At 36.5% G+C, this 26,233-nt stretch overlaps 1 protein-coding gene across 4 annotated transcripts in view; it reads left to right on the forward strand.

Annotated features, from left to right (window-relative positions):
• The window catches only part of PLAG1 (PLAG1 zinc finger), a 49,292-nt gene extending 32,121 nt beyond the window's left edge, over window positions 1-17,171 (forward strand). The window contains exons 2-5 of one of the 4 annotated variants that reach the window (XM_044780159.2): window positions 2,839-2,943; window positions 10,737-10,835; window positions 13,367-13,725; window positions 14,244-17,165. In XM_044780159.2, coding sequence (XP_044636094.1) covers window positions 13,484-13,725; window positions 14,244-15,501 — 1,500 coding nt within the window. In that variant the 5' untranslated portion in view covers window positions 2,839-2,943; window positions 10,737-10,835; window positions 13,367-13,483 and the 3' untranslated portion in view covers window positions 15,502-17,165. Of the gene's footprint in view, window positions 1-2,838; window positions 2,944-10,736; window positions 10,836-13,366; window positions 13,726-14,243 lie in introns of all 4 variants that reach the window. The other 3 variants (XM_044780165.2, XM_044780157.2, XM_044780162.2) reach the window with 3 other exon arrangements.
• The last annotated feature ends 9,062 nt before the right edge of the window (window positions 17,172-26,233 follow it).

Consider the following 26,233-nt stretch of genomic DNA (forward strand, 5'->3'; position numbering starts at 1 on the left):
GTTTCTCATTCAAACAAGTGCTCCCTGTCCCCTGCTCTCCTCCCCTCTTTTTGCCTCTCCCCATCCCACCTCCCCAAGGACTTGTTCTCAGTGCTTTTGACCCATTCAGTGTTTTACAATTGTCCCACTTATCATTAATGCCTGAGTGTACAATGTCCCGGCCATTTGGGCCTCAGTGCACTTTTCTCATTTGCATCCTTACAGTGTCTATAAACTCCACTCCACTCCAACGAGAGGGTTATCTTAGAATCTGTAATAGTCTGCAGTTCTAACCTATGAGTTTTTCTGGCTAACTGGCATGCCCTCCCCTCACATACACTCTTTTTTTTTTTTTTTTTTGAGGAAGATTAGCCCTGAGCTAACTACTGCTGGTCCTTCTCTTTTTTTTTTTTTGCTAAGGAAGCCTGGCCTTGAGCTAACATCTGTGCCCATCTTTCTCTACTTTATATGTGGGACGCCTACCACAGCATGGCTTGCCAAGGGGTGCCATGTCGGCACCCGGGATTTGAACCAGCGAACCCTGGGCCGCCGAGAAGCGGAACGTGCGAACTTAACCGCTGCACCACCAGGACGGACCCTCTTTTTTTTTTTTTTTTTAACACTTTCTTATACTTTCTTCAAGGCAAAAATCCATACAATTCTCTTCCTTTTCTGACCTTCTGTGGTACTTGCCTATACCATTTATTGTTTTTACTGTTGAATTGTCACTCTGATACTGCTTTACAGCAGCTTTTATTTTATTTAAGTCATATTGCTTACCTTGACATAAGGTATCTATCCCATGGCCACAACTGGCTTGTACACTCCTAGAGAACAGGGGCTGTCTGTTTACATCCCTGGTATTTCAGATTGGTGCCATATGTAATAGATGTTGATAATATTTATTACATCGATGTCAGCTATTTATCCTAATAGAATGGTAGCCACGTATAGTCATGTGTTGATTAACGACTGGGATGCTTTCTGAGAAAGGTGTCGTAAGACAATTTCATTGTTGTGTGAACATCATATGGTATACTTACACAAACTTAGATGGTATAGCCTACTATACATCTAGGCTATGTGATAGTAATCTTACGGGACCACTGTCATGTATTCAGTTCCTATTGACTAAAATGTCGTTATGAAGCACATGACTGTGCAATTGAGCATTGACTGTCTGGTCTAGGGAAATGAAGCAGATGATTTCTGCATAGAACTCCTGGTTCCCTTTTCTCTCTTGGTTAATGACCATGGAGGTGGGTCTTCATTATCTCTGCACTAACAGAATGAAACTGAGCATAACCCAAAAGACTGAGTACAGTAGTTCCCCCTTATCTACGGTCAACCACTATCTGAAAATATAAGTGGAAAATTCCAGAAATAATTCACAAATTGTTTTTTTTTAAAGATTGGCCCTGAGCTAAGATCTGTTTCAAATCTTTTTTTTTCTTTTCTTCTTCTCTCCACACCCCCCCAGTACATAGTTGTATATTCTAGTTGTAGGTCCTTCTAGTTCCACTATGTGGGACGCCGCCTCAGCATGGCTTGGTGAGTGGTGCTAGGTCTGTGCCCAGGATCCGAACTGGTGAAACCCTGGGCTGCCGCAGCAGAACATGCAAACTTAACCACGTGGCCACAGGACCAGCCCCAATTCATAAGTTTTAAATTGTGCACTTTCACAGTAGCGTGATGAAATCTCACACAGTAGCATGATGAAAACCAGCCCCAGGACATGAATCGTCCCTTTGTTCAGTGGATCCAGGCTGTATACACTGCCCACCGTTAGTCACTTAGTAGCTGTCTTGGTTATCAGATCAACTGTCATGGTATTGCAGTGCTTGTGTTCAAGTAACCCTTATTTTACTTAATAATGGCCCCAAAATGCAAATAGTGATGCTGACAATTCAGATATGCCTAAGAGAAGCCGTAAAGTGCTTTCTTTAAGTGAAAAGGTCAAAATTCTTGACTTTTACTGCAAAGAAAAAAGTTGTATGCTGAGATTAATAAGTTCTATGGTAAGAACAAATCTTCTATCCGTGAAATTGTGAAGAAGGAAGAATAAATTCATGCTAGTTTTGCTGCCGTACCTTAAAAATGTATGTGTAGTGAAGAACATCGTATATATCGGGTTCAGTACTATCTTCGGTCTCAGGCATCCACTGGAGGTCTTGGAACGGATCCCCCATGGATAGGGGGCGCTACTGTACTTCAGAATACATTTTGGTTTTTCTTTGTGTGTTGTTGAAGATGGACTTGCAACCTGCGAGTTCACTTTAACATGAATAATAGTCTGGTCCTAAAGACTAGCTGAGGAGCTGAGCCGCTGTCCGTGCCCTGATTCTGCGTCTCCTTTGGGCACCCGTGGTTTGCACCCTTCCCTGTGAATGCTTGGCCTGAGGGGAACACTCCTCAGGCATGATTTCTCCCTCAGATATTTTTCAAACAAGATATATACACCTCAAAAGATTTTTCTGAACACTGTGTTACGGAGGAGACTGGATGTGTTTAGAGTATAAATCAAGAAAATAAGCAGCAATTTTGAGGAATGGTGGTAAACTTGGAGTAATATTTTACTGAATAAAAATATGAACAATCTAGATAACTTAATTGTGATTCAAGGGGAAAAATATAACTCTAGGGATACTGATTTGTTGACTTTTCATTTTTCAATGTATATAATTATTTTATTTGTTTCACATTTGTTTCTAACAGAATTTGAGATAGATTTTCCAATAAAGATAAAGTATAAAGAATATGTTTAAGTGATAATGAATAAAAAACAATTTGGTTCATATGCCATTAATCAGATTGGCTCTGACTTTTGGAATTCCAAACTAACTCTTCTTTTCTTTTTAGGTTGCCCCTTGGTGCTGCATTGGCCGTATTTGGCACCCAGAATGCTTCATTCTATGGTGGTCTATTGATAAGGTTACCTTGCTAGAGTTTGGAGCAGGGCCTCAGGTATGTGGCTTTTATCATTATATGGCATGGCTTTCAAAGTGATCAATTGTTCCAGTTTCTAAATAATATAAGATATAATAATAAAAGCTTTGAAAAGCATGCCACATAATAAGCATGCCACTTACTATTTTAAGGTCTATCAATGTGTATTGTGTTCAGCAGGACTTTATTAATAGTTATGGTCTAATGGAAGGATTGGAATACTGAAAAGGAGCAGTCTTTCTTACTTTGTGCACAAAATGCATAGCTGCTGTAAAAGCTTATTTGTTCATGTTCCCCAAATAGCCCACAGATGAACTCTAAGCTCTTCCCTCTGTGAATCTTGCTCGGAGTGATAGACTATCCTATGTTGGCACTCTATCTCTTTCTGTCTCCTGGGAAGGATCTGATTAACTATGGGCAGGTGGGGAGGGAGGCTAGCTCTGCTCGCTGCGATGGCTCAGATGCTAGAATAAGGAACTCAGTGGGACAACAGCAGTTTGCTAGCCTTGTTGGACAGATGACTCACACAGGCATCTAGATTTCCCAGCCTGTAGATCCAGCTCAGTGGCACAGAATCATGGTATAGTGATACTGGGAAATCCAGGCATACATGGATTTGTTTCCAGGTAAGTCTGTCAGCAGGACCTCAAAAACAGGATTGAGATTTAGAGGCGAGGAATCTCAGCCCTAGGATGGGAAGACTGGTTAAAAAAAAGTTGGTTGCACCAAGTGCCAGAGGATGGACTCAAGGTCCTAAACTCCACCGATGGCAGGCAGGGGCCCAGCCCTGGGGAAAGGAGGGCATAGAGTGAGAGCCAGGCAGGGTCTCCCAGCATACGTGAACAGAGCTGTACAATCAAATAAAAGGAACATACATTAATCTCGCTAAACTTCTCTAATCACAGCATTCTGTGGAGATTCAGCATTAAGATCAAGTTAGCTTAAATTTCTAGTCATTTGTATATTATAAATATTTTTTGAATATATGAAAAGATGTTAGTGTTTTTGTTTTTTAGTGTTACAGGTTATGAATTTTTTTCTTTTTCTACTTCATTGTAGTTTAAAACTTTTTTGAATGAAGCTGTTTTTTAGCGGCTGGAAAAGAAAAGAATTTTTATTACTTAGCCAACTACATTTGTGAGAATTTTCTCCTTTTTGATTTGTCTTGTGTCTATAATCATTCAAAAATTCTCTCTGATATTTTCAACATCATCCTCACATTTGAATTTCACATGAAGAACATCCTCTTTAAAGATCTTGAATTTTGCTTTGTTCCTTTTTCTTTCCCGTAAAGCTTCATTGGCTATTTCCAAATGATAAATCATAATCAATACAGTTTACTTGTGCCTAAGGAGCTATGGAATAGAACATTTGAAATCAGAGATGTTCTGAAATCCAGGCTGACTGAGTGCCGCCCAGGTGTGTCTCCGTGCCCTTCTGGTCACCTGGGGGCCTCTGAGTAGCATGTGCCTGAGTCTCTGACAGAAACAGGGCGGCCTCATATGTGGTTGTGATGCTCCCCAAGTTTCCAGCCCTCCGCCCAAACAAACTTAACAATTTCACTCTATGAGGTTTGTCTTCTGAGCTTGCTTTAAACTGATTTGGGGTTTCAGGAACCCCAAAACATGTTTACCTGCTTGTTTTGGTTCCTGCAATTCCTTAAAGGGACTATAATTAAGTTCAACAGATATTTATCAAATGTCTACTACGTGCCAGGGCACTGACCAGGTGCCAGGGATATAAGGATGAATAATAGTCTCCCTGTAGGTGAATTTGTGGTTCCAGGGGAGAGACACGTAATTTCAAGAAGAGCTTTACCGTCTGCATTAGGGGTAAAAGGCTCAGAGAGGTGAAGTTCTGCAGTTCATTCTCCCTCAAGTAACATCAGTCAAGGCATGTAATTATTAAATCTCTTCTAATTATGACAGCTGGGGAAGCGCACTGGCCCTCTGGAGGTGGAGGAGGGAGTGGCCACCCCTGACTTGACAGTTTTGCCTAGAACTGATTCTATTTATTTAACAATGTAGGAGTAAATAGAAGTGGTTGTTTCCAAAAGTCGTTTTGTCCTGGACAGCAACAGCAGCATAACTTAGGACAGAGAGTGTGATGGCATGTACAGGGCCTTACCTGGATGTGGGTTCTGTTTTCATTACATTATTTGTGCTACTAAAGATTTTGTATACGCCCATATCGACATTTATACCTCATTGTATTCCACAACAGAAGCCTGTATTTAGGTGCACTTTACTTTGAGATGGCTTAAAACTAATTCTCTGCATGAGCTTTGATAGCTAAGTAAAACTTTCTTCCCTCATCACTTTTATTTTAATGTGTACAATTTCCACCTTCCCCTTTGAATTTATGGACAGATCAGTATGAGTGCTTGGAGAGTTCATACATGAACCTAGATGATGCTGTATTTGTAATTTTAATAGCATTAGACAGTTAACCATAAATGAATGGAGGCGTGTCCTCCAAATGTCCGGGGTCCTTCAGTGTGAATATTTTTATAGTTGATGTCACACATTTTTGTTGAAGCTCCAGGAATTTAAGAGGTCAGTGGTAATAAAAATAAGAACAACTCATCACAATTTGGGATATATGCAATTTTGTGATTGAGCTGACCTGTGAGCTACCTACTTTATAATCCCAGGCAGAGCACCAATATTTTGAAAATGCTTTATACCAAAAAAATAAACAAAACCAGGAAAACCTCTAAAAATAGTTAAATTTTAGGGGCTGGCCCCATGGTGTAGTGGTTAAGTTCGGCGTGTTCTGCTTTGGTGGCCTGGGTTTGTGGGTTCAGATCCCAGGCATGAACCTACACCACTTGTCAGCCACACTGTGGTGGCGAACCACATACAAAATAGAGGGAGACTGGCTCAGATGTTAGCTCAGGGCTAATCTTCCTCAGGAAAAAAAAGACGAAAACAAAAAAACAAGGAAGATTGACAACAGATGTGGCTAATCTTCCTTAGCAAAAAAATAAATAAAGTTTTGATTACGTGGTCTCACTTTGTATTCAGATATATTTGCAATTCTTTGCTTTCTCTCTGGCATCATTGCTTCCTTTTTGCACAATTCCTCTCTCATCTCCTGTTTACAAATACTGACTAATTGTTCTATGTGAAGAAAACGAAATTACCCTGCTGTAGCACCCATCTATATTTTTTATTTTTTCATTTTGGTAAGAATATACAAACATGAGGGGCAAAATCCCCCACGTAGTAGTTAAAATGAAGTGCTAACTTCTAAGTTATGGGTCATTAAAAGAGAGCTTTTAAAAGAGAAGTAAAACTTTTTAACCTTCATGACATTTTTGCTCCATAAAATAACCAAGGAAAATATTTCTGAATTGTAAGATAAAATTTATTTGAATATTCCATCATCATCAGATTGTCTATTTATTCTCTCTGGGTACTCTAGAAAATGAAATAAACAGTCATACCCGGGTTCAAAGTGGCCCAAAAAGGAATGTTCTAATTGTACAGATAGGAGAAGTGAGTTTGGCATTTGTTGGTTCCAGTTTGGAATTTGTTGACTTTTTCTATTGGTCCTTAAAATAAATGGGTCTGCTATTTCCCTTAATTTCTCTGTTGGCTTTTCTCATGTGTATATTTATAAGGCTCCCTAAATATCAATAAGACTAAATTGTATGGTAAATTTCAAAAAAGGGTTATCCTAGAATTGTATTTTAATGAATTGCTCAAAAGTTGAATATATCCAATACAGTAATTCAAAAAAGGCATCCTTATTTTTAACTAATTTTAGTTGACTATGACATCTACTATAGGAAAATAAATACTTTGATTTTCAGTATTCCGGGTATAAAACGAGTTATTTGGGAACCTAGTTACAGTGTAGGCAAGTCAGGCTCAGTCCTAGCCCTTTGTTGTGTTTCCTCCTCCGTTGGCACTTCTGCTCCTTTCTCTTCTCTTGAGGCATCAGCAGCCCCATTTAACCATCTAACCATCCAGCCATCCTTCCTGCTCCGTGCCAGGCATGGATACAGGTAGCAGGCACATTGTCACCTTGAAATTTTTATTAGGAATGGAGACAGAATTGATATTATCCCCATGCACTAATTGATTCCTTAGCAGTAAGATCAGTCAGAATGCTTGTTTTCTGAAACAAAACAATTATTTTAGACAGCTTTTTATTATAGTTGCTATTGTTTTAATCTAAGACTTTCCAAAAGCTGCTAAATCTTAAAAATACCTTTCTAGTGGCTTATTTAGTTTGTTGGACCAAATTGTATCCACACTCTATTATTTTTTTACTTCTATATAGATATGTATGTTCTGTATTGTGTCCCCTATGGTGACTGAGCAAGCCTATAGTTCATTTTGTTGCTGGAAAGCACTTGCCCTGCTTTAAGTATTTTCCTTCATTCATCAAAAATTTTACTTCCTTTTATGGAAAACTGCAGTGAATAAAAAACTGACACAGCTCCTGCCCCAATGCTGCCTACAGTCTCTTTTTAATTCTGTCTTAGGTTTTTATAGTTGCACGGTATTTTTTTTCCTTTTATTATTCTTTAATAAGTGATTTTACAGACCTACAGAAATTGAATGCTGTAAAAATTTCCACATTATCATACAGGATCAAAAAAATGTTCTAAGTATGCTGTTGCCTTTACTTCAGAGTTAACTGTCTTTACTTACGTTATCTTGTTAATAATATCTTTCACATTATTCAAAGCTCTGTTTTGTTTTATATACATAAATTACAGTATTAACTACTGGTAAGTTTCCTTTTGCAGCCTACCTATTTGCTCTATATGAAAAACATGTTTTAAGCAAATGTTGACATTTTCTGAATTGTTTACTAATGGCATTTTATGATTAACGTAAAGGAGAATAAAGCTTTGATTATTGATGGCATTTGCCCTTAATTAGCAAAGTATGTGTTTGACTTTTAACCTAAATGTGAAAGAATTATTGATACAGGTAAGTGTAAAAGTTCACAGCTGTTAGAGAAATGACTCTCAAAACTGGCGTTTAAAGTACGGAAACAGCTCCAGTACAGTTCCTTTTGCCGGCATCCTCATAGGAATTTGTTTTAATAGACCTTCTGATGTAAGATTCATTTTTCCTTGTTATTTTTCTGTGTGAGTCACTGTTCTAGAACGTAAAACATAGGAAGATAAACCTGTGTGTGTGCACCACGCAGACACAATATCCCCTTTAATTATTGTTTTTTTGTATGCAGAGTTGCCCTAGAAAAAAATGTCTGTTCTGGTACCAGCAAAAACTGGAAGTGTTATTTCATCTTAGGGCTATTTGAAATGGCTACATGTACATTTTCTACCTTGCTTCACAGTTTTTAAGATCAAGGCAAAGAACTTTAACCATTTGAAAAGTAGTAACCAATCTTTGATATGTAAAAAGGAGTGCACGTTTTGTTGCAGACCCTTCAGAATAGTAGTCACAATGCTTTTTAAAAGTTTTTCTTAATCCTATAAAAGAGAATACACAGATAATTTTATTTGACATTTTAGGATTACATAAAATTGCAAACTGTATATTTTTGATGTTTATTATATCAAGCCAAATAATAATGAACTCTAACAAGTTCCTGGTTTCCTTTGCTTTGGGAAATAATTAGCAGCCCTTTGAAATTATTCGGCCACTCATAAGAACTCAAAATAGGTTGAATTTAGGGAAATTAACCGTGACTTTGGAATTATGTCTTGTGATAAAATGAATAAAAATGATGGCTTTATTATTTTGTTTCAGACTTTAAATATGTAACAGGGATGATTTGTAGACTATTGTAAATATTTCAAATCAAAGTACATAATTTTAAACTAGAATGAAATACTTTTGACTCTAAAAGATTTTTATTATAAATACCATTGAACAGTAAGCATAAATAAAATTTTTATGAATGTATGTGAGATGCCATAAAATTTGTATTGGTCGGGAAAAGAAGAAAAAATATATAAATTTATTGTTTACTGGTTAACTTTGGTTTTAGATGTTTTTTCTACCCAAAATCACTACTCAGACAGATATACTAGTTATTATTTTAACTGTTATTGAAATTATTTAAAATTTACTTTGCAAACTGTGTTTATTGAAAGAAGCTTTTTAAATCTTAAGTTTGTTTTCTTGTGGGGATCATATTGGCAGCTCTGCTAGAGAAAATAGGCACTGTCCCCTGTTCTCGTCTTTGAAGTGTAATGCCAGGACTTATCCACTTGCATATTGGTTTGCCAAGCTGCCCTTCTCCTAGAATGCAGTAGAATGAGAGAGAAATAGGAGTTTCTTGAGCACATTTACGTTGTCAAGATGTTCAGCTCTGTAGGCCTCTCACCCTAAAATGGCAATAATGATAAATGAGTCCACCTCTCAGGTTCATTGAATTCCAGGGAGGTAATAGAGATGAAAACACTCTACACTTGTAAGGTATTTATATTATTAAAATAACATAATACACAAAACAGCTTTCATATTCTTAATTACCCTACCAAAAATTCAGTATGTGCCCTGGGCAAGTAAGTATTTTCAAAGTTAATTTTATTATTTTGCAATTTTGATGTGCAAAATTCAGTTCTTCCATTTATGCATGTCCTGTGCTTTACAAAAGAATGGAGCTTTTGCTTTAACTTTTTAAATGTCTTTTATTAGTCTAAATTTTTATTTTTCTTGTCTTAAACTGTGAGAATAATGCTGCTTTCAAATGTACCCTTAGTATTTTTGTAATGATGCTTGAATGTCCTCTATCAAATATTTTATTTACACATCATCAAATTAAAAGTATGTGAAAATTTGATTTCAGGGTAAATTAATTAGATTCGTGTTTAGAACGTTAAGTAAAATTCTTTTCATTTAAACCTACCGTTGGTGAATCTTTTTGTTATTGTATTTTACCTATTTGATTTATATTATCCCTGTCAAGGTTTTATAATCATGATTTCTGAACATTCATCTTCACAATATTCAGAGCTTACTAATCTCTCTGTGGCCTGTACTCTCTATAAAAGATAATTCTAGTTTTTTCTGCCTTTTGACCATCATTCTTTTCATACATACTTGTACAATCAAGAATTAACAGATTTTTTCCTATGTGTGTTCTTAGTTTTACTGAAGATCATAGGCATTTTTAAGATATTTTAAGATTTTTCAACAATGATCTCTTAAAACCAAATGATGCTTGCTTGCTGACACCCCCTTCTCCTGTAGCAAACCTATATTTAACTCCCTTTGCATGCTTTCAAAATTCTAGAGAGCACAGTTATCGCTGCATCTCATCAATCCCTGCAGATCCTGAGAAGTAAATTGGCAGGTAACAAAAGTGTAGCTCAGAGAAGCCCAAGGTGCACGAGTTGTGCAGCATGGGCATGTGAGGTGCTTTCATCCGGAGTCTGCTCTCCTTTGGTGAGGTTCCAGATGCACTCTCTCGAAGAGAGAACTGAGTTTGTCACTTCCATAATGTTATTAAGCTTAATGAAATTTCGTTCAGTTTGGTTTACAAATAGTAACCTTAATATCCATTTCTCTCAGTAGGCAAGTTAGATTAAAAAAATTAAATTGAATTTGGGAAAGAAGTGGGGAGTCATTCAGCATCACAAAATGCATTATATAGGTAATACTGTTTTACTTTTTGTTTCTGCATTTATTTGGTCATGTAAATGTGCTTAGAACTAATAAAAATTTGCAATTGGTGAAAATTAATGCATGACTCATCAGCAGAGTATGGAATGTAAGCATGTGCCATGAAATTGCAATTCTTTTGTCCTTTATTTTCCATCATTTACATACTGATTCCATGTAGAGTGTAGTCCATTCTTATTTTTTGTTTCATAGATTGGCCAAAATGGGAAGGATTGAATTCCGCTCTCTTCCACGAAGAGTCAATGGGACTGGCTAAGATCAAGGTCTGAGGCTTTTTCCATCTGTCATCAGGTATGCATTGAACAGAAATCGCTTCAGTTCTATGCATGTATCTTTAAAGTGTTTGATTGACATGCGTATTATGAATGTGGACTTGTATTTGATGTTGAGTCACAACCTTATATTTATCCTATAGTTTTAAATGCACCTGTAACTAATTTGAGTTTCGTAATATATTGAGATAAAAAGATATTATTAGCCATGAAAAAATTTCAGCTGGTCTTAGAAAAGTGTAATATTTGAAATCTGCAATTCTTCATTGCTCAGTATGTACATCCAAAGATAACATAATTCATTTGTTACTCCATATTGAGTATCACCAATTTTAATATAATTGAATGTTTGTATGTTGTTTCATGGTGCACTTTTAATATATTTTTTTCAATAATTTAGATGTTATCATTTTTCTCAACTGGATTTTCTGCCCATTATGGTTGGACCTCATAACACAATAATGACACATGACCAGTTTTTGAAATATTTTCAGATGTTAGTTATATTCAAGGATTTAGATACTTTGCATTCCATGTTGATTTCACAGTTGAAAAATTTATCAGCTTGTTTCCCACAGTGTTCTAAATAGATGCATAAAAGCATCATGTTAGGAAATGAATTAGTCATAATTACTCTTTTTTCCTGCCTTGGCAGAATGCTTTATACCAATTTGCAGTGTCATTACTGGTGACAGCAGAGTAGCTGTTTAGACATTTCTGAGAGAGGCAGAGTAGCTGTCTCTTGAATGAGAATATAAGAGGAAAAAAACAAGTCCTTGACATTCTGAAAATCTAAAACCAGAGGGAACACGTTGTGTTAGCATTAGTAATGTCAGTTTCACTAATTGTGTTAATGTCACCTTTAAACTGCAAAGGAGTCTTAGACAATTTGAACAGCTTAAATGAAGGCCTTGCCTGTACCTCCCTACTGGTGAAGAAAGAATATGTGAACCCAACACTGATTAACTTACCCAATGTGCGTTACATTTCAATGAAAGGAGTAGGCAGTTACTCTATTTTGCCTGTTTAGTGACAGCCTCTACATGAAAATACAATAGGACCTATTGTGATATACACAATTTTATGAAAATGTAGGTTAAATTTAGAGCTCCTGCAAAAGTGTGCCTGGAATCTGTGAAAGTCAGTATCATACATTTAGCTTGTGAAGGCAAGTAAGTGTCAGTCTGATGCCAAAACACAAGTGATATAAAGAAATGGGTTTTCATTTTTTTCTGAATATGTAATAGGATGAAAAATCCAATTGATTAGTAGTTGATAACAGTCATGTAGCCACATTCAGTTTTCAATGTAAAAATCACATCTTTTTCAAAGAGGTTGCAGGTATCATCATCTCTGTGTCTCTTGAAAGTACATTGCTAGACTAGCATTCATGGACCTTGAAGAATCATTTAACTCTTTTATATCAATTAGATCTTTGAGGAGTTGGTTTCTTACTCTGAGAAATACAGTTGATAATATTTACTGTCTCTTGTCCACGAATTTTCAACGGTTACAATCAATTTAAAAATTTTTGTTCAACTAGACATACTCTTTGCATACAATATGTCCATTTCATTCTTTCTCACAGCGCCGATAATGAATTGAAACTCTGACACACCTTTTCACAACCTGAAACACCTCTATAATGTTTCCTTGCACAGGTATTGTGCTCCAAGCCAAAGGTCCCACTGGTGTGCTGCACACGGGTTACAGGTGTGTCAAAGACTGATCCCCTTAGCTCTTGGGGAGGCCTGGTGCCTGGCTCTAACCTCAGTGTGCCCAACGAACAGAATCATTTTCTGTGATGTGAAAAATGGTGAGGAAAATTACTTCAACCAAATCCTTCCCTCCAAATGACAAGGAACTATGATCCTCACCTAATAGAACATCAAAAGGTTTTACCATTTCGGGAGTGCATATTTGTTATGAGGATAAGTCATTTCTACTCTTGACTCAGAAATCCCTCTGTGTGATGACACTGCTGTAAGGAGTACGTTTCACTTTGGGTGGTGCATTCAGCTCTTTCAGGCCTCTGGTGTGTGTGCATTAAGTGCTTCTTCCGTAGACTAAATGGTTCACGAGGTGCCTAAAAGAGTTTTCAGTTGCTTTTCTTTATTTTCTTATAATACAGAGTGTGACTAGAGCCTACTTGCACAAATTAAAATGACTTTTAGACGTTAAAATATTTGTGGAAACATTTTTATGTTCTTAGTCAGATTTATGTTCTCCAGTCTCTTGTAAAAAATGAAGCTTAATAATTCCTCTTTTAGTCTCATGTTTTGATGCCTCCTGAGAGCTCCCAAAATCGCTACTGCTTTCCCTAAGTACAACATTTGTCAGGTGGAATTTGAGGGGATGTTTGAACTGTTCATTCTGAGCAATGCATTAATATGTACTTTGGCAAATATAAAGAAACCTACAGATATTACATTAGACCAGCTGAATCCATTTTATGGTTTCTTTTTTAATTCAAAAGCATCACATAGCAAATAAAATTTTTAAAAATTAAATTTAGTTACAAACTAGTTGTTTCTTATTTTTTTTTTCCAGTCCCTTTTTGCTTTCTTTTACGACCACATGAAACTTGAGAAGCCACCTAAAGCTAAATCATTTAGTGGAGTTGGGCAGTTCCCAAGTGTCCAACAAGAAGGCCTGGTTTAGGCTGCGATGGCCACTGTCATTCCTGGTGATTTGTCAGAAGTAAGAGATACCCAGAAAGTCCCTTCAGGGAAACGTAAGCGTGGTGAAACCAAACCAAGAAAAAACTTCCCTTGCCAACTGTGTGACAAGGCCTTTAACAGTGTTGAGAAATTAAAGGTTCACTCCTACTCTCACACAGGAGAGAGGCCCTACAAGTGCATACAACAAGACTGCACCAAGGCCTTTGTTTCTAAGTACAAATTACAAAGGTATTAAACTCTATTTGTCTTTCAGATTATATTTTCTATTATGTTGGCCATTTGAAGCCATTGTAAACGTATATATTTGTATACACATTTTTTAGCCTGATTTGCAGAGAGGAAATGTTAAGTAGATTAGACATTGGCTAGTTTTAGTATTCTAAATCACATACTTTTACGTGTTAGTGTCTTTCAGTTTTTTAAAATGAAATGTGTAATGAGAGTAGAATTTCCGTTTGTACAAAGAAATTACAAGAAAAGGGTATGGACGTTTACGTGAGTATGCTCAGTCTTGCTCATTTGCTTTTGTAATAATAGCTAAAAACCAGCGAAAACTGAAGTGGCAACTTAAATGGCTCAAGTTCTGCAGTATTTAGGTATAATAACTATCCTTCTAGTATATATTAAGTTAAACAGTGTCCATTATTAGGGAAATTCTGTTTTAGCATAGTAGTTTAGCTTCCATTTGAAAAGTGAATACCTACCATTTCTGTCACGATACTTACAGATTATGTCTGTGTTTAAAGGCACATGGCTACTCATTCTCCTGAGAAAACCCATAAGTGTAATTATTGTGAGAAAATGTTTCACCGAAAAGATCATCTGAAGAATCACCTGCATACACATGACCCTAACAAAGAGACGTTTAAGTGTGAAGAATGTGGCAAGAACTACAATACCAAGCTTGGGTTCAAACGTCACTTGGCCTTGCATGCTGCAACAAGTGGTGACCTCACCTGCAAGGTCTGTTTGCAGACTTTCGAAAGCACAGGAGTGCTTCTGGAGCACCTTAAATCTCATGCAGGCAAGTCGTCTGGCGGGGTTAAAGAGAAAAAGCACCAGTGCGAGCATTGTGATCGCCGTTTCTACACCCGGAAGGATGTCCGGAGACATATGGTGGTGCACACTGGAAGAAAGGACTTCCTCTGTCAGTATTGTGCACAGAGATTTGGGCGAAAGGATCACCTGACTCGACATATGAAGAAGAGTCACAATCAAGAACTTCTGAAAGTCAAAACAGAACCAGTGGATTTTCTGGATCCATTTACCTGCAATGTTTCTGTGCCTATCAAAGATGAGCTCCTTCCGGTGATGTCCTTACCTTCCAGTGAACTGTTATCAAAGCCATTCACAAACACTTTGCAGTTAAACCTCTATAACACTCCATTTCAGTCCATGCAGAGCTCGGGATCTGCCCACCAAATGATCACAACTTTACCTTTGGGAATGACGTGCCCAATAGATATGGATGCTGTTCATCCTTCTCACCATCTTTCTTTCAAATACCCATTCAGTTCTACCTCATATGCAATTTCTATTCCTGAAAAAGAACAGCCATTAAAGGGGGAAATTGAGAGTTATCTGATGGAGCTGCAAGGTGGTGTGCCCTCTTCATCCCAGGATTCTCAAGCATCGTCATCTAAACTAGGGTTGGATCCTCAGATCGGGTCCCTAGATGATGGTGGGGGGGACCTCTCCCTGTCAAAAAGCTCTATTTCTATCAGTGACCCCCTAAACACACCAGCATTGGATTTTTCTCAGTTGTTTAATTTCATACCATTAAATGGTCCTCCTTATAACCCTATATCAGTAGGGAGCCTTGGAATGAGCTATTCCCAAGAAGAAGCACATTCTTCTGTGTCTCAGCTCCCCCCACAAACACAGGATCTTCAGGATCCTGCAAATACTCTAGGTCTTGGGTCTCTGCACTCACTGTCAGCAGCTTTCACCAGTAGTTTAAGCACAAGCACCACCCTACCACGTTTCCATCAAGCTTTTCAGTAGGATTCCATGACGTGCATTTATTACGGAAATGTATGTGTAGCCCTGCCTTAGATGACCATTTTTATTTTAGTGCCTACTTTAAGACAGTATAAAAATTTCCGCTTTTGTATAGTACCAATTATCATTAAGCCAGTATAAAATAGAAACTAACTTTTTAAACGAGCTTTGGAACCATTCGTGTTCAGTTATGTTTACCTGAGTATTTTGTCCTGATTCACTGCCAACTGTCATATTTTAAGATTATTTTTCATATAGGAAAGCCATTATTTTTAGTAAAGTCTTACAAATCTCATGTTCAAATTACTTTTCAATCTTAAAATTTTCATTTTTGTCCAATAACAATGGCTCTACCTTTTGACATTTGGCTGATTAAAAAATTTCACAATAGAATATAAATTTTCTAAAATGTATATGAATAGCCGGAGAGTTTTAAAATTTTTACTAGCCTCTAAATGGATTCATAGTCAGATGTTTCAAATGAATTAAGAATCCAGTTTGGAGAGATAACAGATGTTGCTGAGATATACCATAATTTCAGGTCAGTATATTTTGAAGACTTGCTATTGTCTGGCTCAAGTGTTTGCATCTTTATTATGCACATATAAGGAAAACAAAACCTAAACACAAAGCACCAGTATTTATAGCAAAAAGAGACTGCTAGTAAGGTGACACGGCATTCCATGTTACTTAATAGTTGGCCTTAAATTAGTACAGAGGATATTTTGCCACATTTCAAACTTCCTAACTTGCTCTCTTTCCATTTAATAATACTACTAGTATATGGCATCAGAGTCTTCAGAGTCAGTGTATAGATAGAGCTCTTTAATCTTTTCCACCTTTCATGGCCAAAGGGTGGGTCAAGTGCAGCCAGCAATTTTATTTTGATTGTCAGTCCACAGTTAGTCCGGAATCGAGAGCCATTGTGGAACACAGATGTTAGGTCTGTTCATCCCAGAGTGGACTGTCTCATCTTTTGTGGTGTGATAGCCTCCTAAGCAGGAAGACACATGTGAATCACACGGTTCAACTTGGGGACTTGTCTAGAGATCATGTCCCCTGTTGCCAGGGTTGGAAACCAGACTCTTCAAGAGTAAGGTAAAAGCATGTCGCTTATGTCACTTCTTGCTGAATTTGATAGAGTTTTCTTTCCCTTGAGAGCCAAAAGCAGAAAACAAAACAACAGTCCTGCCCCCATGGTATCTTTCTTATTCAGTGTTAATTCATCTCTTCTTCATATTTTTAGATGGAGACTTTAAAGTTAAATGCATTAGAAGACTATTTAAGGAATGACCACAAAGTTTTAAGTGACTAAAAATATATACAGTAAAACCCCACTTTTACACGTCTCTGGCAAATGGGGGGAATGTTGCAAATAAGTTGAATTTGTAGAGGTGGGAAACAGTAAAGCAAAACAAGCACTATCTTAGTTAATGTGAAAATAACAATCAAGAGTTTTGTGTTCACTGAATAAAATAGTTATTATGGGCTTTCCTGATGTTAGACAACCACCATAATCTTCTCAAAAATCAGATTATTATATCTTTCTATCGGTTGGGACATCAACCTAAGAAACGTATCTATTAAGCACTTGTTAACACCTTATTTTGGGACCCTGTCTGTTAGGGGGGGGTGTGAGGGGAGAAGGTTTATAGAAGAGTATATATCTCTTTAAAAAAAAAAAAAAAGAAAAATATTTCTGAGCACTCATTAGCCCTGTATGGAAGCTTATTTTCTTTCTTATAGGGCCAGTTATCACTGCAGATTGCAATGTTTACCAAGAATTTCTAAAAATGAGTGCAGATTACTGAGTATAATACATTATTTAAAATATTTGGGAGTAGTATAATTTGTGGAGAAATGTAAATTGTAATAATGTAAATGGGGGTTTCACTATATATATTATATATATATGTACACACACACACACACACACACCTATATCGCACTTCATAGAATCAAAGTTGCTCTCTTCAGGAGCTTAGGCTCCTGATATTTTATTACGCTCCTATTTTATTTTAAATCTTAGGAGCAGTAGTTTTTATACTTATGTATTTAAATTTTATTATTAAAAATTACATTTTATAAAAAAGTGTGTTCCAAAGGCATTAAAATTATATATGTTAATAAGGAAATACATTTTTAAAATTTTCAAACTGCTCCTAAGCTTTTGATTAGGAGAATATTTGCTCTGAAAGTAGGCTTTTAGCTCTGCTTTTATTACTGCTTCCTTTAGTTTCTATGAAACAGATTGCTTACCTAAATCATTAGTTGAATGATTAGTGTTCAATATTGCTTTAATCACCATTGGAAAAAAAAGAAAGAAATTTGGTGACAGAGCACAAATAAATAGAAAACCTGTTTTTCAATAAAAACCACAAATACAACTGTGGAAGCACTACTTTATTTTGTCTCAAATTTGCTTAAGGAGAAGTCAAATTAAGGAACTGAGATGTTGGCCTTAGTAGGCTGTATTTCATTACTAATAAAAAACTAAAAAGGGAGTACCAGGATTTATTAAATAAAGCATTTTGGAAACGGGGAATGGCGCCATAAACGTATATATATTTTTAGTCTAATTCTAGTCCTGCGTGGAGTTCAGATACATGGAGGCACATCTTTCACGGCACTGGTGTTAAAATCGTGGAGTCTTAATTTTCAGACGTACACCTCCTTGCCTGTTGCTGCCCCACCGACTTGAAATAACGCTTCCAAGTAAGAGGGAATTCAGCTAATTTGTTTTTTAAATTGACTGCAGTGGTCACTAAACCCTTTTTGAGAGAATTTCTATTAAACATGAGGCAGACTCATTTATTTTAATTGCACAGTGGTCTAACAAGGATGTAACAGAACTGGCTCTTTTTTTTTTTCTAAAAAAAGTTGACATTTGTTTTTTTTGTCAAATGGATGTGATTAAAAATAATTATTGCCAATGCAATTTTCATTCTCCAGTGGCCAGAATTATCATCCTTGAAATATCTAGTAGTGCCTTTGCTTGGTTAAAAAAACAAAAAAAACAAAAAAAAGGGATTATCATTAAGTAAAAATATTTCAGTTTAGAATTTGGACCTCAGACAAGATATTGAACCTCATTCAGTTTGAACTTCCACATGTGTATACAAATTAGATCACCAGACACAGAAGCACGAGTGTGGAAGGATCTTGGCACTGTAAGCAATATTATCCATTGATGTATGCAAATATCACCTTGACAGTTATTGGTCACTGTTAAAATTTGCATTTTAAAATCTATTACCAAGTTCATTTTTTCAAAACTTCAGTTGTCCTGGCTGATCATGCACCACTCTTTGTGCAACTTTTTAATTTCATTTAGTGTTTCTTCCAAGCTATGTATTTTTGCCTGTTTGTTGCTCGTGCTTTATTCTTCTTAGTCATTTGTGGAATATAGTGATATATTGTGTTAATTTGGACAGTAGCGGTTTTTAAAAACCATATACTGACTGAAACATGAGCCAGAGCTGATTGCTTTATTAAGCTAATAATGAATGTTAAAGAGTACATATTTTCAGGATCATTCATCTAGTAAGCAATACACATATATAGGCCAATATTTTTTTAAAAAATAGAGCTTGGTCAACCTCTATACTACACATATTACAAGATATAGCACTTTCAAAATGAATCTAAACCTTTACAGAAACTTTCTTATAGGTTATGCCTTTTATTTTAAGACTTATTATAATTTGTTTCAAGTGCCATTAGATGATATATATGTAGGCCTTTGATATATAATGCTTTGTGTTCAAAAATGGTAGATGGTATTTTAAACAGGTACATTTTTACAGTGTTTTCTTATCAATTTGCTATATTGCACAGGATCAGTGTGTCTTTGCATAAGGTTTTACAATGGTTTATTTTTTTTTACAAGGTTTACGTGTCTCAAAACACACTGTCTTCCCAGTATGTAAATTAAAAAATACCAGTTCACCCAAGTTGCTTCTAGCCTACTGAGATCCATGTGACATTGGAGGAGATCTTTGAAATGTTGAGTATTCTTCATTAGCAATAGCAGACTTATCTCTGACAAATGAGTGCCTACGTTGACTCTGTCTTATTTTTCTCATACTGTGTCAGCAGCCATATCTACAGCACAAGTAGTGTGTTGCGATTGCGTAGATCCACATAAGTTGTGTTGTGTAGTTTTGTACTAGAAACCCATATAGAGCTCCTTTTTGATCATATAAAACAAGGTAATGCTACCCAGTTTGGTGAAGGCTTGCTTAGATCACCGCTAGGCCCTTCTACAACCTTATCAACCCTCTGAGGATGGAAGGCAGTGTCTTTTGATGAGTTACCTAGCTCTAGAAATGACAGAACTATTGCTAATGTATAAAACACTTCATTGTATAAGCTTCAGTGGTACAGATGAACCAGAATGAATGTTTGTCTTCTCAGAAACACTCCTATATTATGTTGGATCATGCTGCTAATGTAACTTGGGATACAACTCTTCATGGTGCTACAAACTTCTCTGTCTCGTTCAGTCGTATTTTTTTATCCATAGGAAAAAGGACTACATTAGGTGTAAAGGTGTACAATATATTTTTATACTGTGACTTGATTTGTCATTAACAAACTTTTACACCACCCACCACAATGTATTCATGTGCACTTGCAAAAGGAAATCTTGGACATGCAAATGTTACCAGAACAAACCCAGCTTTTGTCCACAAGGTGACTATAACTCAGAAGGAACAGCGGGCTTTATAGTATGGTGTGGAGTGAAGAGCATGCTGTCTGTCACTAACAGCCCTCTGAATTTCACAAAAACTGGGAATCCATTAGGAAATGGATAGCATCATGCCTGAACATAAGCTGGACTGCTGAAATTGTATTTTTAGCTGATGAAAAAGTGTTGGGCTAGTACTCTAAAAATGTTCTAATGATAAAGTTTTGAGTCAAAATAGAAAAGAAAAATATCTGCATTCCAGGCTGAATTTTGTATATTTTTATTGCATTTAAAATCGCTATTCTGTGATATTGGGAAATCAAGTGGCTTATCATGTATATCATGTACTTAAAATGTATTCACAAACTACTGTTGTATTTGTATAAAATATAGACAAAGACCGTATTTTCTGTGTGTGTATAAGCTCTGTAAGATAGCAATCACATTATGAAGCTGCAGTGACGCTACAGTTTAAACATCCACATCCAAAGAAGCAGGCTATTTATTGTCCAGTTACCCAGATATAAAATATTAATTTGCTGCTAATTAAACAATAGTACTGCAGCTTCTTGTGGCCTACAGTGTTATGTTTGCTGTAAGAAAAAGATATGTGAACTCCACAAAATATATGAATAAAATTATAGAATGGCTTTAGATAATGTAGATCTTCCTGAAATTTTAATAGATGATAAATTTCTATTTGGTATAACATTTTTTTCTTCACTTTGAATTTTAAATATTTTCTCATTTGATAAATAGAAGATTCTAATAGCTGGCTCTAGGACACTACTTTGTTGTTGAAATGAAATGTAAAGTTCTAGGGTTTCTTTTTTCTTGTTTTGTTTTAAAACTTTTGTACCTTTAAAAGAAGGATAGAAATTGTAAATAAAAAAGTCAAAACATGATGCATCAAAACTTTAATCCAGGTAAGAATTCAAAAAGAATTCCAAAAAGGCTGTTAGAATGTATAAATTGATCATGTTTCTTGTTCCTGTGAGATAAAATTGGCATTAAGCATTCTTTAACACTATTGTCTGTCAGTACTATAAATTATCCTTTTAGAAGTTCCCCTGGGCGGTTTGTCTAAAATTTGCTGAAAACCCTCCCTTGACAATTCATCTAGACCGAAACAATGAACACACACATATCATTTCATCTAAAACTCATCAAACAGTCAGTAATGCAGCTTCAGAAAGAGAGATTAATTCTGAGAATTCAGTTGTTAATCCACCCAGGAACCAATTATAGAAATAATGTTTTCAGTGTCTCCGAGTACCTCTTTCAGTATGAAGGGAAAATTCCTCCTTCATCTCTGGCTTTCCTGTTTTTAGGCTCTCCTACTTTGACAGAGGGAAAGAAAATGAACAGTGATTACAATATTGGCAGTTCCTGTTTTCATATGCTTAATTCCAGCAAATCTAACAGCATTTCTTTGTTAATTCTTAGCATTAACAATAAATACATTTTTATTTAAATTCATGCATATGAAATATTTCAAGGACTGTTGATAGAAGGAAAATGCTTTTTTGCCGTTTATAGTTAGAATACTATGCAAAGTATGTTTGGGATTAATTCATTTAAGGTATAATCTCCCTTATGGAAAAGCAATTAGAAGTGCAGTTTGCTTATTGTGTCATAGACCCAGTTGGGCTAAAAGACTTTCATTCATGTTATTGTTAAATAAAAAGTTCAGGGGCCGGCCCGGTGGCCCAGCGGTTAAGTGCGCACGTTCCACTTCAGCGTTCCGGGGTTTGCTGGTTTGGGTCCCGGGTGCGGACATGGTACTGCTTGGCATGCCATGCTGTGGTAGGCATCCCACATATAAAGTAGAGGAAGATGGGCATGGATGTCAGCTCAGAGCCAGTCTTCCTCAGCAAAAAGAGGAGGATTGGCAGCAGTTAGCTCAGGGCTGATCTTCCTTAAAAAAAAGTTCATAGTGATAGTTTACCATTAAGGGGAAGAAAATGTTCAGTCTGGCTATAGACAGCTTGAGTTTTGCTGTCACGTTTCCTTAATCAAACATTTACTCAGCCAACATTTCTTAAGCAAAAGGCACCATTTGTGCTCGTAGGGGTGTTCCAAAGAAGTCGGCTTTATGGGAAAAAAGTTGGTTGCTGATCAAGCATCTGGGTGAAGATGGCAGCATCGATGCAACTGCAGGAAAGCCTAAATACTGTATTGAACCATACCCAGTTACCCTTTTCGTAGATCAGAAATGGCCAGATATTGGCAATTTCAGCCTAAAACTAAAACAAACCATTGAAACTCAGAATGTCTTGACTTCACCTGCATTCTATTCAACACACAGGTCAGTAATCTTTTCTAATCTGAAGATGTTTGACTCTTGGCTAGTATGATAGTTAATTTTTTGTGTGTCAACTTGGCTAGACCACAGTACCCAGACTAGATGGTTAGTCTAGTCAAACACCAGACTAGACTTGCTGTGGAGGCATTTTTTTAGATGTGATTAACATTTACAATCAGTTGACTTTAAGTAAAACAGATTACTCTTCATAATATGGGTGGGCCTCATCCAATCAGTTGAATGCTTTAAGAGAAAAGACTGAGTTCTCCCAAATAGAGGGAATTCTGCCCTCAGACTGCCTACAGACTCGAGCTGCAACATCAACTCTTCCCTGGTCTCCAGCCTGCTGGCCTGCCCTGCAGATTTCGGACTTGCCAGCCTCCATGACCACGTGAGCCAATTTCTTAGAATCAATCTCTCTATATATATATTTGTATACACATTCTATTGGTTCTGGAGAACCGTGACTAATTCTGGAGAATTCTCATTCTTTAGAGGTGCTGGTTTTACCTTGAAGGAAGTGGAAACATTTTTCTCTCGGTAACACTGTTGGGGCAGACAGCATAAATTCCCAGGTTCGGACTACTTTAGAAATGAAACGGAAAAAGAGCACAGTGCTTAAGGAGATTGTATCCATAAAGGAGTTCTCAGAGCCTTCTTTTCTATACTGTTATTTTGGCTACCATTATTGCAGATGAAAATGATTTTCTCTTAAGTTTTCTTTTTAAAAATGTAAATAGTCTAATCTTGCTTTACTCAATAGAGGCATACTTCAGATTTAAATGTTTATTATAAATGCTCAAGGGGAAACATTTATAAATTGAATCTTTTCTGAAAACAGGCAGATAGTCCATTTATAATAATACCTCAGTCAAAGCCCTGGGATTCTGAGGGGATGAGAGTCAGAAGTGTAATGGCTCTTCACATAAGGTATGGAAGTTTTCTGTTTTGTGATACTAGAATTTTTGGAAAGGCTTAACTTTTGGTTTATTCTCTTTTTAATTAGAGAACTTTGATCTTTTTCTTAAGGCCCCTTTCAAAGTGCTGTCGGTGCTGTCAGTAGTCTTACTGGAATGATGTTGGTAAACTGCTCTGTTTTTAAAAATACGTTAATGATTTGTTATTAGTATTGACACACACACCTGATGACATTTCTAAGAAGTCTCCTGTAACCGGATTTTCATGCCCTAGGAATGTTGATTGTGTAAGTTATTAGCCAAAGCCCTGCCCTATTTAAGATTTTAAGGTATGTCAGCATTTCCTACCCCAGAATTAATGCTGATCAATGGCCGTAACAAATATACACCCTTATAAGCATCTTGAAGATCATTTTGTTTAAAGACTTCAGGCACGTGAGTTCAATTCATCCCCAGTTTTCTAAGTGAAATTACCTTTTGCAGTAGTAAAGTGCTAGTTACTGTTGTATTTTCTGTCATAAATTCTTTCATATAATATTTCCATATGTATTCCTAAATTGTACATTTACTAAGAGCTCTTCAAGTCAGTACTAGTCAGTGATTTGAAGGACCCTGAAACTTCTCTTCCATTCTTAACAATGTCTGCCAGTTTCCCCCTTTTCCTATCATTTCCACATGAAGTTACTGTTCCTTCTGCAGATCCATCCCTTTGCCTTCAGCTGTCCTGTTCTCCATCCCTGGAATGCTTGCTTTCTCTGTTCCTCCCCATGAATGCCACATGCCAAAATCTTACCCCTCCTCCAGCCCTCTCTTAATGATACCTCTTCCATTCACAGTACCTTCTCTGGTCTCACCCACAGAAAGGTAACTTATTTTCCCTATGAACATTTATTACAACTTATTAGATCTTCTCCAGGATATATGTGTGTGTGTGTGTGTTTTTAACACTTCTAAGCACCTGAGGGCAAAACCCTGTCCATATAGTTCCCTTGAACATGGCACATATTTGTTGACTGAAGGCCAATGACGCCTCTTACCTTTCTCAACCATCTTAATAATTAGGGCACATTTTTTTTTAAATGCCCTTTCAAAATTTGACCCTAGGAAATTTTAGAAATAAAGATTTTAACACTTGGATTATCTTTGTTCTATTGAAAAGTTTATTTGATACACTAAAGATTGTGTGATCACATTTGAAGTTTCTATTTTGTTCTGCCCTTTTGCATCAAAATGAGCAAATTCAACAATAGTGTACTGTTTCTTCAGAAGTAAACCACTCTAAATGCTTTCACTACAATGGACCAAAACTAGAGAAACTTTGAGAATTCCAATTCTTATAACTTTGTACCTCAAAAACTCTAACCACAGAGTCTTTAGCTCTAAAATTTTAGAAGTTGAATGACTATTTAGATATAGGCATCAGTAGATAGGGTTCTTAAGATATTATTTATTAAATATTATAAGTTCTCATAACAGATTATTTTTGATATTTCCTTAGATCTTATTTAATTTGCATTTTCTCCTTAGCAATTAGGCCAGTGAATAAAAAGTCACTGAAGCGGACCTTTTGTTTGCTTATTCTACAGACACAGTGAAAATTGTCCTTAAAAAAAAAATCGAAACCAAACTTTAAAACTAACACAGACCTTTTACAGATGAGTCCAGGAGTTAAGGCTGCTGTCCAGAGCCACACAGCTAAGACAGGGCTCAGGTCTCCTGACACAATCCGGAGCACTTTCTCTTTTCAGGTGTCTGAGGTTTTCCCACTGGAACCAGCTCTATTTGAAGGAAGAGACATGATTTAAGATGCAACGCTACAAGTAGAAATTTCTTAAAAGTCTCATGCTTTACCTTAAAATTTCAGATTCTGAGAAGGTAACGAAAATCATGTCTCTTTGCGTCCTTTGTTAATACTGTTACTGTCCTCATTTTACAGATGAAGAAACTAAGGCTCAGAGAGATTGTGACTTGCTAGGAATTGACGAGATTTAAAACAGGTTATTTGCCTCCAGGACCTGTGCCCTTCATCATTATATGGTTTCAGGAGAGCCAATGTCCCGGCGTCCAGAAGAAGAGAAGAAAATAGGGATTGAGACTTGGGAAGACGCTACTCCCAAAATAACGTGAGAAGTTTTCCCTGAGCTGAGGAAAGATCCAAGACCTGAGATCAAAAGCGGTTCAACATTTGCCAGACAGGATTACCCAAAAAGGTCTGTTCTACCAAGACAAGGGAAATACAACAAACATTTTCACACTGAACAACCTAGCAGCAAAATATATGGAATAATAACTTAGAAATACTAGGAGAATTTGGTTAAGCCACAATCTTGATTAAGAAAATTTGGGGAATTATGAAGATAAGTGGGGAAAAAAAAACATGGGTCCCAGATACCTACACTTGAAAGAGAATCAGAAAGAATAACTTACCTGAAACTCTGAGTGGGAGAACTCAGTCGAGCCATGTCAGACCAAGTTGTCAAACAGATGTTCGAGCAAAATAAGAGTTCTGACATGTAAGGATTCAGAAAGTAAATCATATTCTTTTTACTTTAAAACAATGACAGCCCAGAGAAGCAAAAAGTGAATGAATATGAACATCTCAAGAAAGCAGAAGATAAATAAGGAAGTGGTGAACAATAATGCTAGTAACTCTTGGTTAAATCTAAAGTGTTGATCATTTGCTAGTGCATAAGTATTCTTGAAAGAGGTAAGCCCTAAAGTGATGCAGATGTCTTCAAGGAGTTTTGGGTAATCATAAAAGTGACCAGGACTTACATATCAAGTTCTGATCCCACACAGTCAGACACAAGAGGAATAAAATAG

This window comes from Equus asinus, chromosome 12 (genome assembly GCF_041296235.1).
Source record: "Equus asinus isolate D_3611 breed Donkey chromosome 12, EquAss-T2T_v2, whole genome shotgun sequence".
NCBI lineage: Eukaryota > Metazoa > Chordata > Mammalia > Perissodactyla > Equidae > Equus > Equus asinus.